The sequence below is a fragment of the Scardinius erythrophthalmus genome (assembly GCF_964197995.2).
Source record: "Scardinius erythrophthalmus genome assembly, chromosome: 9".
Taxonomy (NCBI): domain Eukaryota; kingdom Metazoa; phylum Chordata; class Actinopteri; order Cypriniformes; family Leuciscidae; genus Scardinius; species Scardinius erythrophthalmus.
In genome coordinates, this window is record NC_138229.1 from 9708016 (window position 1) to 9720631 (window position 12616).

Genomic DNA, 12616 nt, shown 5'->3' on the forward strand with positions numbered 1-12616 from the left:
ATATATATATATATATACATATATATATATGTGTGTGTGTGTGTGTGTGTGTGTGTGTGCCAATTCCATTGCAATATGAAAATGCACCTAAATTATCTGATAAGAATGTAAAATGTATACCTTAATATGCAATGTAAGTCGCTTTGGAAAAATGTAAATGTTTTAAATATTCACCCTAGCCTAACTGTTGGACACACAAAACTCTTTTACAGTCTATATGGTATATATACCATATATAGGGCATATATATATATGGCATACGTCATATGTTTTACGACATATTCTGTGCTCATCTGCTTTTCTGTAGTATGCATTAGTATTGTGTCTACTGAGTTTGATAATTTCGTTTATTTATTTTAATATCAGTCTAATGCATTAAGCCATGTTAGTGTTTCAGTGCACGCGGGTTTCGTGACATCATCGAACTCCCATTTCATTGGCTAGGTGCCAACCAATAAAACGGCTCCTTTGACCCCCCCTTCTCCCGCCCCCCTTTCCCTCTCACCGCCTCTGAGTTTTAAGTGCACAAGTTAGTTTTGCACCTGATATGTCGCGAAAAGAGTAGCAAAAGTCAAGGCGCGAAATTTGAAATTGCAGTGACAGATTTGAGAAGCTGCAAGTGCTTAATTGAGGAAGTACCGCGAATGTGAACGTAAGATTAAACGCAAAATATATATTACAAGTTTGTGTCTGTCGTTGTATTTCTGTGAATGGCATTTTACACATTTGTGTCTACTTGTCTGCAGCTTCAGATTCAGAATACAGGTTTGTGACTATTGTTTGCGAGTGCAAATTTCAACATTCAACTTCAGATTTTTATTTTACAGGTTTTCACATTGGAGCTGTGAGTGTAAATGTTCATGTACAAGTACGAATATTTATTGTACAAGTTCTCAAATTCACATTTACATGCTCTCGAGTTTTGCTACTGTTTTACCTTCATAGTCTACACTGTCTTAATGCACGGCGAGGAGGAAAGTTTGAGTGGCCAAAGACTCTTCAAGGATCACAGATGGAGAATTGCAGAGATTAGTTGAGTCTTGGGGTCAGAAAGCCAAAAAAATAAAATAAAAAAAACCCTACATCCCCACACGTTGTTTGGGAGGGTTTCAAGAAAAATCCTCCTCGCTCATCCAAAAACAAACTCCAGCTAATTTAATTGTCAGACATGACTGGATCTTCAAACGGCACAGGGTTCTGTGGTCAGATGAGACTAAAAAAATAGCTTTTTGCCAGCAAACACGCTAGATGGGTTTGGTGCACACAAGGATAAAAAGTACCCCATGTGTACAATTTAATATAGCATTGGATCTTTAATGTTGTGGGCATATTTTTCTGCTGGAGGTCCTGGACTTCTTATTCAGATACATGGCATCGTGGATTCTATCAAATATCAACAGATAAAAAATCAAAACCTGACGCCTTCTGCTAGAAATCTTATAATGGGCCGTGGTTGGATCTTCTATCAGGACAACGATCCAAAACAAACATCAAAATCAACACAAAAAATTGTTGCGGAGCACAAAATGAAGCTTCTGCCATGTCCATCCCAGTCCCCTGACCTGATGAGTGGGCTGAACTGAAGAGAAGAAGCACAAACATGGATCTGGGAATCTGAAGGATCTGGAGAGATTCTGTATGGATGAATGGTCTCTGATCTCTTGTCAGGTGTTCTCCAAACTCATCAGGCATTATAGGAGAAGACTCAGAGCTGGTATCTTGTCAAAAGGAGATTGCAAAAAGTATTTAATAAAAGGGTGCCAATAATTGTGGCCAACGTGTTTTGGAGAAAAACATTTATTTCATAATGTGATTTCCCCCCCACATTCAATTCTTTTACTTAAAGCTCCAATATGTAGGGATTTTGTAATAAAATTTCCAAAAATAACTTGCACAGTGTGATATATTTCCTCCAGTTATGTACTTACAATATCTCAAAAGTCTCCAAAGATTTTTTATTTCAGAGAAATTCCGATTTTAAATAACTGGCCGTCCCGGAAAAGAAATGTCGCGCCTCAGTGACGCAATGTCCGCTCTCTCTATCCTTCTTTCCGGTGTGGACCATGTGATAGGATATTCCACCACACCGGATTTTTTTTTTTTTTTTTTTTTTTACAACTTTATTGAGGTTTTTTTCTTATCACAATAAACAATAAAGACATCTGACAAAGAATAAAAAAAGGAATAAAATAAAAAATATGACCCACATCACCGGAATATCGCATGGTAAAATGCGGAAGTGGTGGTTAAAGCGTTATAGCCATAGACTGTATGGTTATAGCTGTTATGGATCACGAACTCTTTGGCGAGTATTGAAGTGCCAACAAAACGAAAGCGTCCATATTCGGATACACGCGGAGTCACGGACTGTGTGACAAACGGAGGAATAAAACCCGGATAAATATCGGCAGGCGTTTTCGAGATGGAGAGAGCTGCGCGTCTGGACTTGTCAGAGACTCTCTCGCGAGTGTATTGAGACAGGTAAGACATGCAACTGTCAATAATAGCACTTATAAACAAAGTTATATTGCTCTTTGTACTTTGGTAAGGCTTTTTATCACGTGTGGTGACCGAGATTATGGCAGTACAATTACAATCGGAGATGATGTTAAAAAAAATATTTAGTCATTACTTGCAAATGTTCGTTCAAATTTACTTTTAGATATTGGTTTGAACACGTTAAACAACACGGCATTAACCATAAAAAACGTAAAACTGCACAACATTAACCAAACAAATCATTTGACAAATAGCTGTATGTTGTAACGGGATAGCCTAATATAGCATAACATTTCACGTCCCTTGCAGTTCATTAATTATGATGACATAAAATAATACGATAAGACATACAGGTAATACAAAAACGAATAAATTACCTCATCCGTGATCATGATTCATTAATTCCATTTAGATATATCGCTAGATGGTGAAAACGCATTATAAACCACATCTCCCATCGTCACCTCCTTCATAGCGTCATCAAGCTTCGCCTTTGTTATTGTTGGAAACTGCGCCCTCTTGTGGTCAAATACCAAAGTCACATACTGGAGCTTTAAATGAAAGGTTAGAATTTTGCACATTTTTTTGAATGAAAGATCAAAAGGATAAACAATGCAGATTTATTTTTTACAGCCGGTTTTGATCATATTTACCAGGGGTGTCATTAATTGTGGAGGGCACTGTATATTAAATAAACTATATCACTTTTTGTTTAGTCAACTCAAGATTTAAACTATAAACTCTAAAACATGTTGTCAATAGATCACAGGCTCCTCTGGTATATATGAGTTCGGTGTCACTGTATAAACTCACATTTCAAATTTATACAACTACTTGAAAAATCACTTGGAAAATTCTCTTCCCATACTATTTATTAGTACATTTTTGCTTTTAAATTATTATTCTAAAATCTTTTTGCAGACTGGTAGGTGAATTATGGAATTAAAACACATGAAATCAGATTTTATGAACATGTTAAGCAGATAAAGTACAAGAACTGTACAGTGTTAAATGACCTTTCTTCCATTTCCAAACTGTAGTGATGAAAACACATGATGTGAAATCGGAAGTACAGTGATGTGAAATACAAACATATTAGGTCATAGAGATGAAGTGGCATTTCACAGATATTAACAGATAGAATGCCTTATAATGAAATAATTTAACTGTAATAATTTAATAATAACTGAAGTGCCTAAAATTTTATTTGGGATTACCAGTTAACAAAATCATGTAATTGGTCTAAATGGAACCTAAGCAATTAAGGATGAAGCCAACATCTGAAAAAATATTCCACATGAGGAACATGACCTCTGAAACAATGAGCATGCAGAAAAGAGGGGGCCAAGCATAACACACAACACAACACAAAACATAAAAAGTCATTTTTTTGTTGCGCCTTTCGACACAGATTATCCACATGCACCTCACATGAAAGTTTATCATCAATAAGCAACCCTAAGTATTTGTATGAAGCAACCTATCTAATCGGCTCGTTGTTAATCATGATTGATGAATGGTTCCCTAAAAATCATTTCCTCTGTTTTTCTAACATTATTTACAAGACTGTGTTCTTAACTCTGTGTAACAAAGTTAGCAGAGTTAAAAGTAGAGCTCAAATCAAAAAAGAACAACCTAGCTTAAGCCTTAGGATCCTCTAGAATCTAGATGTTTTAAAGCATGATGCACCACAGTAAGGATAGTGTCATCAGTGCTCCTGTTGATTTGGTAGGCAAACTGATAAGGATCAAGATGGTCCTAACTATGATCCTCTCCAAACACTTCATCACAACGCAGGTTAAGGCGACGGGGCAATAGTCGTTATACTCTTGAGGACTAGGTCTTTTTTGAACTGGTATAATAATTGATTTTTTCCAGATATATGGAATAATATGTAAATCATTAGACCTCTGAAAAATGTCCATGCAGGGACATGGTTTTCAAAATAAAAGCAGAAAGTAGACTTTAACAAAACCCTAAAACCTGCAAGGAATGGTTCCAAAGAAAAGAAAGTGGATTGCCGAGTCAAAGTCCAGGGACCTGATATATAAGCGTATGCAAATTTCCACACACATATCGGGATTTATAAAAAATAAACTCGGCATATATAGCCTATGTGCGCACTGTACGGACACTCTAGACCGTGGATACTTACTCTTTTACTGGAGTGGGCAAAGTAATGAAGTAAACAGATTGATTTAAACTTTTTTACATCTGATATACACATTTCATATATACATATTCCACTCTCATTAATGGAGTACTGAAATTTTGTGAAATCATTATCGCAAAGTTATATTTTAATAATGTATTCATATTTTTATATGAAGTTAAATATAAATATTTGTAGTAGATACGCTGCTTTTGAACACCTTTTCTGTGGAATGCTATTTTAATGTTTTAACTACAGCGAGGATTGCTTGGCGCATGATAATTCCGCTTTAAATTGTGTTCTAAATAGCAGAACCGGTGTTCAAAAAAATATATTTTCACGCGAATAATGATCAATAATGCGCACTTACTCCGTCTAAGCAGATGGCTTGGCAATATAGACCGTATAATTACAGACACTGAAGGACTCGCTCGCTGATCACATGGTCCATTTTGAATAAGTCTGATGAAAGTAGGCTTTAAAAACTCTGCTGCATGCAGGTGTTGGTGTCAGGCACAGATAGATAGTGCCTAGCATAATGATAACCAGTTTAGGGGTCTTCCCAATATTATAAAAAATACTATTGTATTTGAAGGATAGAATTAGAAGAAAACAGTTTTATTTTTAAAATGTTGTCAGTGACAGTGACGTGCTGATTCAGACAATTATTTACACTGCAAAAAAATTAGGTCTATCTGTTTCCATAAAAAATATATAAACCTGCTACCTGTAGATAAGTATATATGTGTATACCTTATAGGCAAAATTGCATAAATCTGATTTGCTTAAAGCAATTAAAAATAGCCTACTATTTGGCCAGTGAAAAATATTGAGAATTACTCTCTGAAATGTATTTGATTTATTTTTTTGGATAATAAGACAAGAATACTGCATGATTTTTAGTAATGTAATGTGACAGCACATAGTCCTAATTTGATATTTTCCTAATGTCTTGTGTTAAACATGTTATCACATGGATGGAAATATGCATTGAAATCAAATGCAAATGATGTTATGCATAGCAAAAAGAGGCGTTATAAGTTCCATATATGGTTATTTCGGAGGAGATGCATGTACGCACATCTTCCACTGACTGAGTTTTATAAAGGTCATTTTGAGCAGGTTCTGGCGCAAAATCTAGCTTTTCTGTGTAGGCCTACGTATACTTTTAGTATGAAATCTACGGAAGGTTTTAAACATAAGGCCCCAGATCTCAATCCAACTGAACTGCTGTGGCAGGACTTTCAGGTGGGCCATACATTTAAGAAACTCTACAATATCACAATTAAAAAGATTCTGTATGAAATAATGGGCCAAAAATGTCTCCAAGCTGATTTAAAGGGATAGTTCAGGCAAAAATGATATTTAACCAATGATTTTCTCACCCTCAAGCCGTTCGAGATGCATATGTCAATCTTTTTTCAGACGAACACATTTTCAGTTATTTTAGAAAATGTCTTGGATCTTTCAGTGGTTATAGTGTGAAGTTATGGGGTCCACCTCCTTCAAGTCCCAAAATGTGCATGCATCCTTCACAGGGTAATCCGTGCGGTTTTGTCGTAAAAATATACATATTTAAAACTTTATAAACGAAAATAACTGGCTTCCGGTAGCGGTCGACGCGCGTTCATGGAGATGGATGCTGGCGTATGACGTAGAACATAGGGTAGGAAGCGTCGTGACGTAGAACGAAGGTGACAGCGCAGCCAGAGAGCAGAGCAGAACAAAACTCTACGTTCGTTCTACGTCACGACGCTTCCTACGCTACGTCATACGCCAGCATCCATCTCCGTGAACGCGCATCGACCGTTACCGGAAGCCAGTTATTTTCGTTTATAAAGTTTTAAATATGTATATTTTTACTACAAAACCGCACAGATTACCCTCAGAAGGCCTTCGTTTATCCCCCTGGAGCCGGATGGATTACTTTTGTGAAGCATGCATGCACATTTTGGGACTTAAAGGAGGTGGACCCCATAACTTCACACTATAACCACTGAAAGATCCAAGACATTTTCTAAAATAAATGAAAATGTGTTCGTCTGAAAAAAGATTGACATATGCATCTCAAACGGCTTGAGGGTGAGTAAATCATGGGTTAAATATCATTTTTGGCCGAACTATCCCTTTAAGAGACTGTCAGACAACTTTATAAAATGTCAAAAAGGGGAAATACAAGTAGAAGTTTACTTTTTTCAACAGAAGACAAATTTATGTTGATTAAAAGATTTCAGATTTTTATAGTTATTTGTTAAATTATAATCACTTTTTTCCCATCAGTACTGTCCAAATAAATTTCCAGTATCGATATCCCCACATTTGTGACAGTTGCGGTTTCAAAAAACAGAGATACACACAAAACGCTGGTTAAAAATGAAGAGACCTTATGGCCTCAGTGTATATGTCATTACACCAAACATACAACAAAAAATCCCTTTTTACTTACATCAGAGGGGTCCATGGCTGACATCAATCCGGATCGCCGACCTAGAAAACAATTAAAGTTCATGTCAGATGGACTAAGGATGAATTATAAAGCAGTATGAAGACAATCTATTATGGGTTTAGTAGAAAGTCTGAAATGAGCTTAAAGGAATAGTTCACCAAAAAATAAAAATTCTGTCATTTACTCTATTATGATATATATCTATACTACTGATATGATTTAATATATCTATTATGGTCAATTATCTTTCTGAAACAGAAGCACATGCTTTCCTCTATGGGATATTATCATATTTACGTGAATTGTCTTACAGTTGTGTAATGTAAATATTCCATCCATACCCTCTTAAATTTACCCATTAAGATTGGTCTCCTATAGTATTTTGCCTTAAAGGGCTCATCATCTGATTCTAAATCTGAATCTGAATCTGACCACAGCATGATATTTTCTGAGAAAAAGGATTTATAAGACACACTCAGGTCAGCTGGACTGAGAACAGCATTGAAAAGTGTCAAGCTACAGCAAATTCAGCATTTGAGTTCAATTCAATCAAGTTGAGTAGGATATCAAGTGTCATTGTGGGGCCTATAAATGAAAACAGCTGGCCAATTGATGCAAAATATGCAAATACTGACAAGCCCGCTGGCAGTATAAATTGCATGTGCGCGACAATTACGTCAAAATCTCTTTCTTCACGCTTAAATCGAAGTGTGCTACTCGATCATATTTAACTACTTCGACGAAGAGGGGGACCCCGTTTTTCCCGGACGTCCACGAACATGTGGTTAGATCGTGGGCTGCTCCCCAGTCGGCGCGCACCCACTCTGCCACTCAAGCCATGTTTGCACACGTCGACGAGGCGGAAGCCCACGGTTACGTGCGCATGCCCCCCATCAAGAAGACAGTCGCCACCCACCGGTGCTTGTCGACTTCTGCACTGGGTTCGGACCGTAGCTTGCCGTCCAAGCCATGTAGATTCACGGCCCACCAGGCTGATAAAGCCTACGGAGCAGCGGGAGAGGCAGTCTCAGCTCTCCATACCATGGCTATCTTGCAGGTGTTCCAGGCGAAGCTGCTTAAGTCCCTGGATGGCGTCGCCTCTGTAGACGCTAACGTCATCCGGGATCTTCGCTCGGCAACAGACCTCGTGCCAGCGGCCACCAAACGGAGCACGCAGGCTGTTGGCCGCTCCATGGGATTCCTGGTGGTCCTTCACAGGCACCTGGGAAGGGAAGGTCAACATGTCCCCCTCTACATCCAAGCCGTCTTCCTGACGGAGTGGGCAAGAGGGAGAAAGAGCGCGAGGGAGGACCCGCCCCCAAGCGCCGTGCTCTCATGCATCAAGTCCCTCATGTTCCATCGTGCGACAAATGCATGTCAGTTGTGAATGTTGTTTATTCTGTTCAAATAAAAACAAAATGTATCCTAGGGCTGCACGATATTGGAAAAAAATTACATTGCGATATTTTTTTCCCAATGATATATATTGCGAGCCATCAATCCAGGCTAAAGTCAATAATTACCATTCCATGATATTCATAATTTCACTAATAAGCAAGCTTCATTACAAGTGACAAAAAGGTCACTTATTATTTTATTCCAAAATTAGAACATATTTCTGTAAGAATTCGGTGAATGTTCTATGCAATCCAACGTGGCGGCGATCTCAACAGATGTTTGTTTGTTTGTTCATTAGGCTATAATTAAAAAAAATAAGTAAAAAAAATCGTATTCTCTCTCGATACTGACTCGCGATCGCAGTAGTGAACGTGCTGGAGAGAAATGCACATTTCATATGGATTACAGTTTTATTTTGTTTTGAATGGTTCTGTTTAAAAGTAGAGATTTCTGTAGATAATAGATATATTTCTTTTTTTTTTTTTGGTGTGTGAGGCGAGTAAGCTACCTTATAGCCTACACTGAGTTTCGGTTCATGGATGTTTGATAGCTCAGGCGCTGGCGCCTCCGTGTTGTGATTAGCGTCCGCTATATTTACTTTTTATTTATTAAATCCAGGAAATTGGATAATGAAACACTGATTAAAATTAAGATACAATTAATACAAAACGAAATTCGCTTTAAAGAAAGGCTTTGTGCTTTCTGTTTGAGGTCTCTGTGAAAGTTTTAAAGCAGTCTTTTAGTGCCGCTTTCAGAGCGGTCGCGTCCGTAATGGAGAACTCTCACGTAACATTGTTTTTTCCTCATAAATACAAACACGAAAAATAAAAGACAACCATCCACAACTTTATAACACTCCAGGCAAAGTACCTCTTTTTGGTCAACATCCTCCTTTTTGTAGCTGAAATAGTCCCAAATAGCTGATTTTGACTTTTACTTTTTGGTACGAAATCATAATTTTTTTGCAGCGCATCCTCTTCGTCGCCCATTTTAAGCTATAGGATTGGCAGTGAATGTTGGCTGTGAGCGGTGAGCAGCGGCACAGTGAACCAATCACTGTGCAGGAACGCAGAACGTGCAAATGTCACCGCAGCAACAAGCCATACAACAAACTCGTGTTTACTGTGTGCTACCGTTCTCTTAATAATACACCATGAGTGCTACTACCCTTCACATCGCATGTTCCGGCGATGCGACTATCGCTCATGCGCACATCGCGATGTCGATGTTAAAACAGAATATCGTTCAGCCCTAATGTATCCCTTCACAAAGAGAGCTTTTTCTTCCTCTTGTACCTCACACTGTGTCACACGCCCTGCCTCAGAACAGCGCAGAGTCACAGTTGGTAACTATAATGGCATCTCGTGGGCGCGAGACTGCCAACACCACATGCAGCCCGCCGCGAGCCACACTCCCGCCGCCAGAGCTATCAGCCTTGCGGGAGTGGGGCTCCGGCCTAAGCACTGCACCGGTAGCGGCTATAACCGCAGAATTAGCGGGCCCACTGAGTCACTTTCTGGACGAGTGGGAAACTATTCAGGGCATTTAACCATGGGTGCTAGGCATAATTCGGCACGGGTATTCGCTTCAGTTCAGACGCAGACCACCCCGCTTCAATGGCGTAGTCCTGTCATTAACTTTGCCCCAAAACGCTCCCGTTCTGAGACAGGTAGTTCAAAGTTTGCTCGAGAAAGGAGCGATAGATCTGGTCCCCCCGAACGAGCGGGAGACCGGGTTCTACAGCTTTGTAGTACCAAAAAAAAGGGGGGGGGGGGTCTCTGTCCGATTCTGGACCTGAAATCCATCAACCGAGCGCTTCACAAGTGCGCGTTCAGAATGACAACTCTGAAGCAAATCCTGGCACAGGTTCGCCCCGGGGATTGGTTCCCTTCGGTGGATCTAAAAGACGCGTACTTTCATATCCAAATAGTGCCGCGCCACAGGCGCTTTCTGAGATTTGCGTTCGAGGGCACAGCTTATCAGTACTCAGTACTCCCGTTCAGATTGGCTCTAGCCCCCCGCACCTTTTCGAAGTGTGTAAACGCGGCGCTTTCTCCCCTCAGATCGAGCGGGATGCGCATCCTAAACTATCTGGACGACTGGCTGATTCTAGCCCACTCGAGGGAGGTGCTAATCGGTCATGTGGAAGCGTTGCTTTGCCACCTGGATACGCTGGGACTGCGCGTAAACAAGCAGAAAAGCATGTTCACACCGAGTCAGACTGCAACCAAGTCAGACTGATGGCAGCAGCCTCATCAGTGTGTCATCTAGGTCTGCTACATATGCAACCACTACAGTTCTGGCTGAAAACTCGAGTCCCTCCGAGGGCGTGGTCTTCCGGCCACAAGCGGAGTTATTCAGCTCAGGAGTCTCTATGGGCATCGTGACGCAACGCACCACGGTCTTGACGGATGCGTCAACCTCAGGTTGGGGAGCAGTATGCATGGGCATGCCTGTCTCAGGTCTGTGGTCAGAGCCACAGAGGAAGTGGCATATAAACCGCCTAAAATTGAAGGCGGTGTCCCTAGCCCTCGAAGCCTTTCGGCCGCAGTTGGAACAGCAACATCTACTGATTCGGACCGACAACACGTCTGTGGTCTCGTACATAAATCGCCAAGGCGGCGTGCACTCGAGAGCCCTATTCAAGCAGGCGGTGAGTCTCCTGCTGTGGGCAGTCCGGCACTTTCTCTCCGTAAGAGCAACGCACTTTCCCGGTGTCTTGAACTGCGGGGCGGATATGCTATCGAGGAACGGGATTCCTCAAGGAGAGTGAAGGCTTCACCCTGGTTCGGTACAAATGATTTGGGACCAATTCGGGAGGGCAGAAGTCTGTTCGCCACGAGCGAGAACACACACTGTCAGGCGTTCTTCTCGCTGTCTCGCTCCCCTCTGGCGGGGGACACTCTGGACGCGCTGGACGAAAGCCAGGCTTTACGCCTTCCCTCCGGTGAAGATTCTGCCTACGGTGTTATGCAAAATCAGGGAAGAGAAAGCGTCTGTGATCCTCGTAGCTCCGAACTGGCCGAACCAGCCCTGGTTCGTGGACATGAGAGAATTATTGGTGGGCTCCCCATGGGAAATTCCTCTCAGGAGGGACTTATTGTCTCAGGCGAATGGCACAATATGGCACCCCAGCCCCGGGCTGTGGAACCTTCATGTGTGGCCACTGCGGGGGCCTCTGAAAGGGCGGGACACTCTGCATCAGCGAGTGCTAAGAACTATATATCTGAGACGCGCGCCCCGTCTACTAGGCATTTAAACGCTTTCAAATGGGGGAGTTTTCTCTAAATGGTGCCAGTATGTCCGTATCGACCCGGGGAGCTGTTCCGTGTCGGATATTCTGCGCTTCCTTCAGCACAGGATGGATAACAGGAGTTTGCCATCCACACTGAAGGTGTATGTGGCCGCTATTGCTGCGTTTCATTCCCCGGTCGACGGACAGTCGATCGGTAACCACACTTTGGTGATCAGTTTTCTCAAGGGAGCCAGGAGATTATGCCCTTTACGGCCGCCTTCTGTACCGCAGTGAGATTTAGCCCTGGTTTTGAGGGCTCTGTCTCTCCCACAGGTTTTTCCCATGTGTAGCCCAGTAGTAACCTTATTGGACAGAATGTGTTGTGCTTTGCAACTGTCACCGCTATGCTGTTGACACTGTATTAAACCCTTTCTATTGCGTTGTGTCTGCCCTGAGCATTCAGTGCAGCCTTCCCCTATTTCATTGCTTGGGATATGCAATTTTGACACAACACATTTTTAACACGTGGGCCGTTATAACCAGGGGCGGCACCAGATATATATATATATTTTTTTACATGTGCTGAGGGGGTGCTAGATATATTATATATAAATACTTTTAATAAATTATCAAAAATTGGCCACTTAATATTCAATTATTTTAATGATCACAATTAAAGTATTAATTTTATTAAATTGAACAACATTCAGCATTCAATCAAATATTATTAAAGATTTATTATTATTAATACTGTTATTTCAACACAATATCTCGTTATTTCGACATCATATGTCAAGTCAAGTCAAGTGTATTTGTATAGCACTTTTCACAATACAGATTGTCTCAAAGCAGCTTCACAGTATTAAATTAAAATAATACAACAAGG

The 12616-nt window shown here is 40.7% G+C and overlaps 1 protein-coding gene across 5 annotated transcripts in view; it reads right to left on the minus strand.

Annotated features, from left to right (window-relative positions):
* Nucleotides 1-12616, minus strand: part of LOC308695939 (NACHT, LRR and PYD domains-containing protein 1 homolog) — a 45225-nt gene that overhangs the window by 24181 nt on the left and 8428 nt on the right. For 3 of the 5 annotated variants that reach the window (XR_014030767.1, XM_081374212.1, XM_081374211.1), the window contains exons 1-2: nt 8014-8144; nt 7098-7138 (exon numbers count right to left, since the gene is read on the minus strand). Coding sequence is in view for 4 of the 5 variants with exons in the window: in XM_081374212.1 (XP_081230338.1) it covers nt 7098-7138; nt 8014-8068 (96 nt within the window). In the remaining variant the exon portion in view is untranslated. Of the gene's footprint in view, nt 1-7097; nt 7139-8013; nt 8145-12616 lie in introns of those variants that run through there. The other 2 variants (XM_081374213.1, XM_081374214.1) reach the window with 1 other exon arrangement.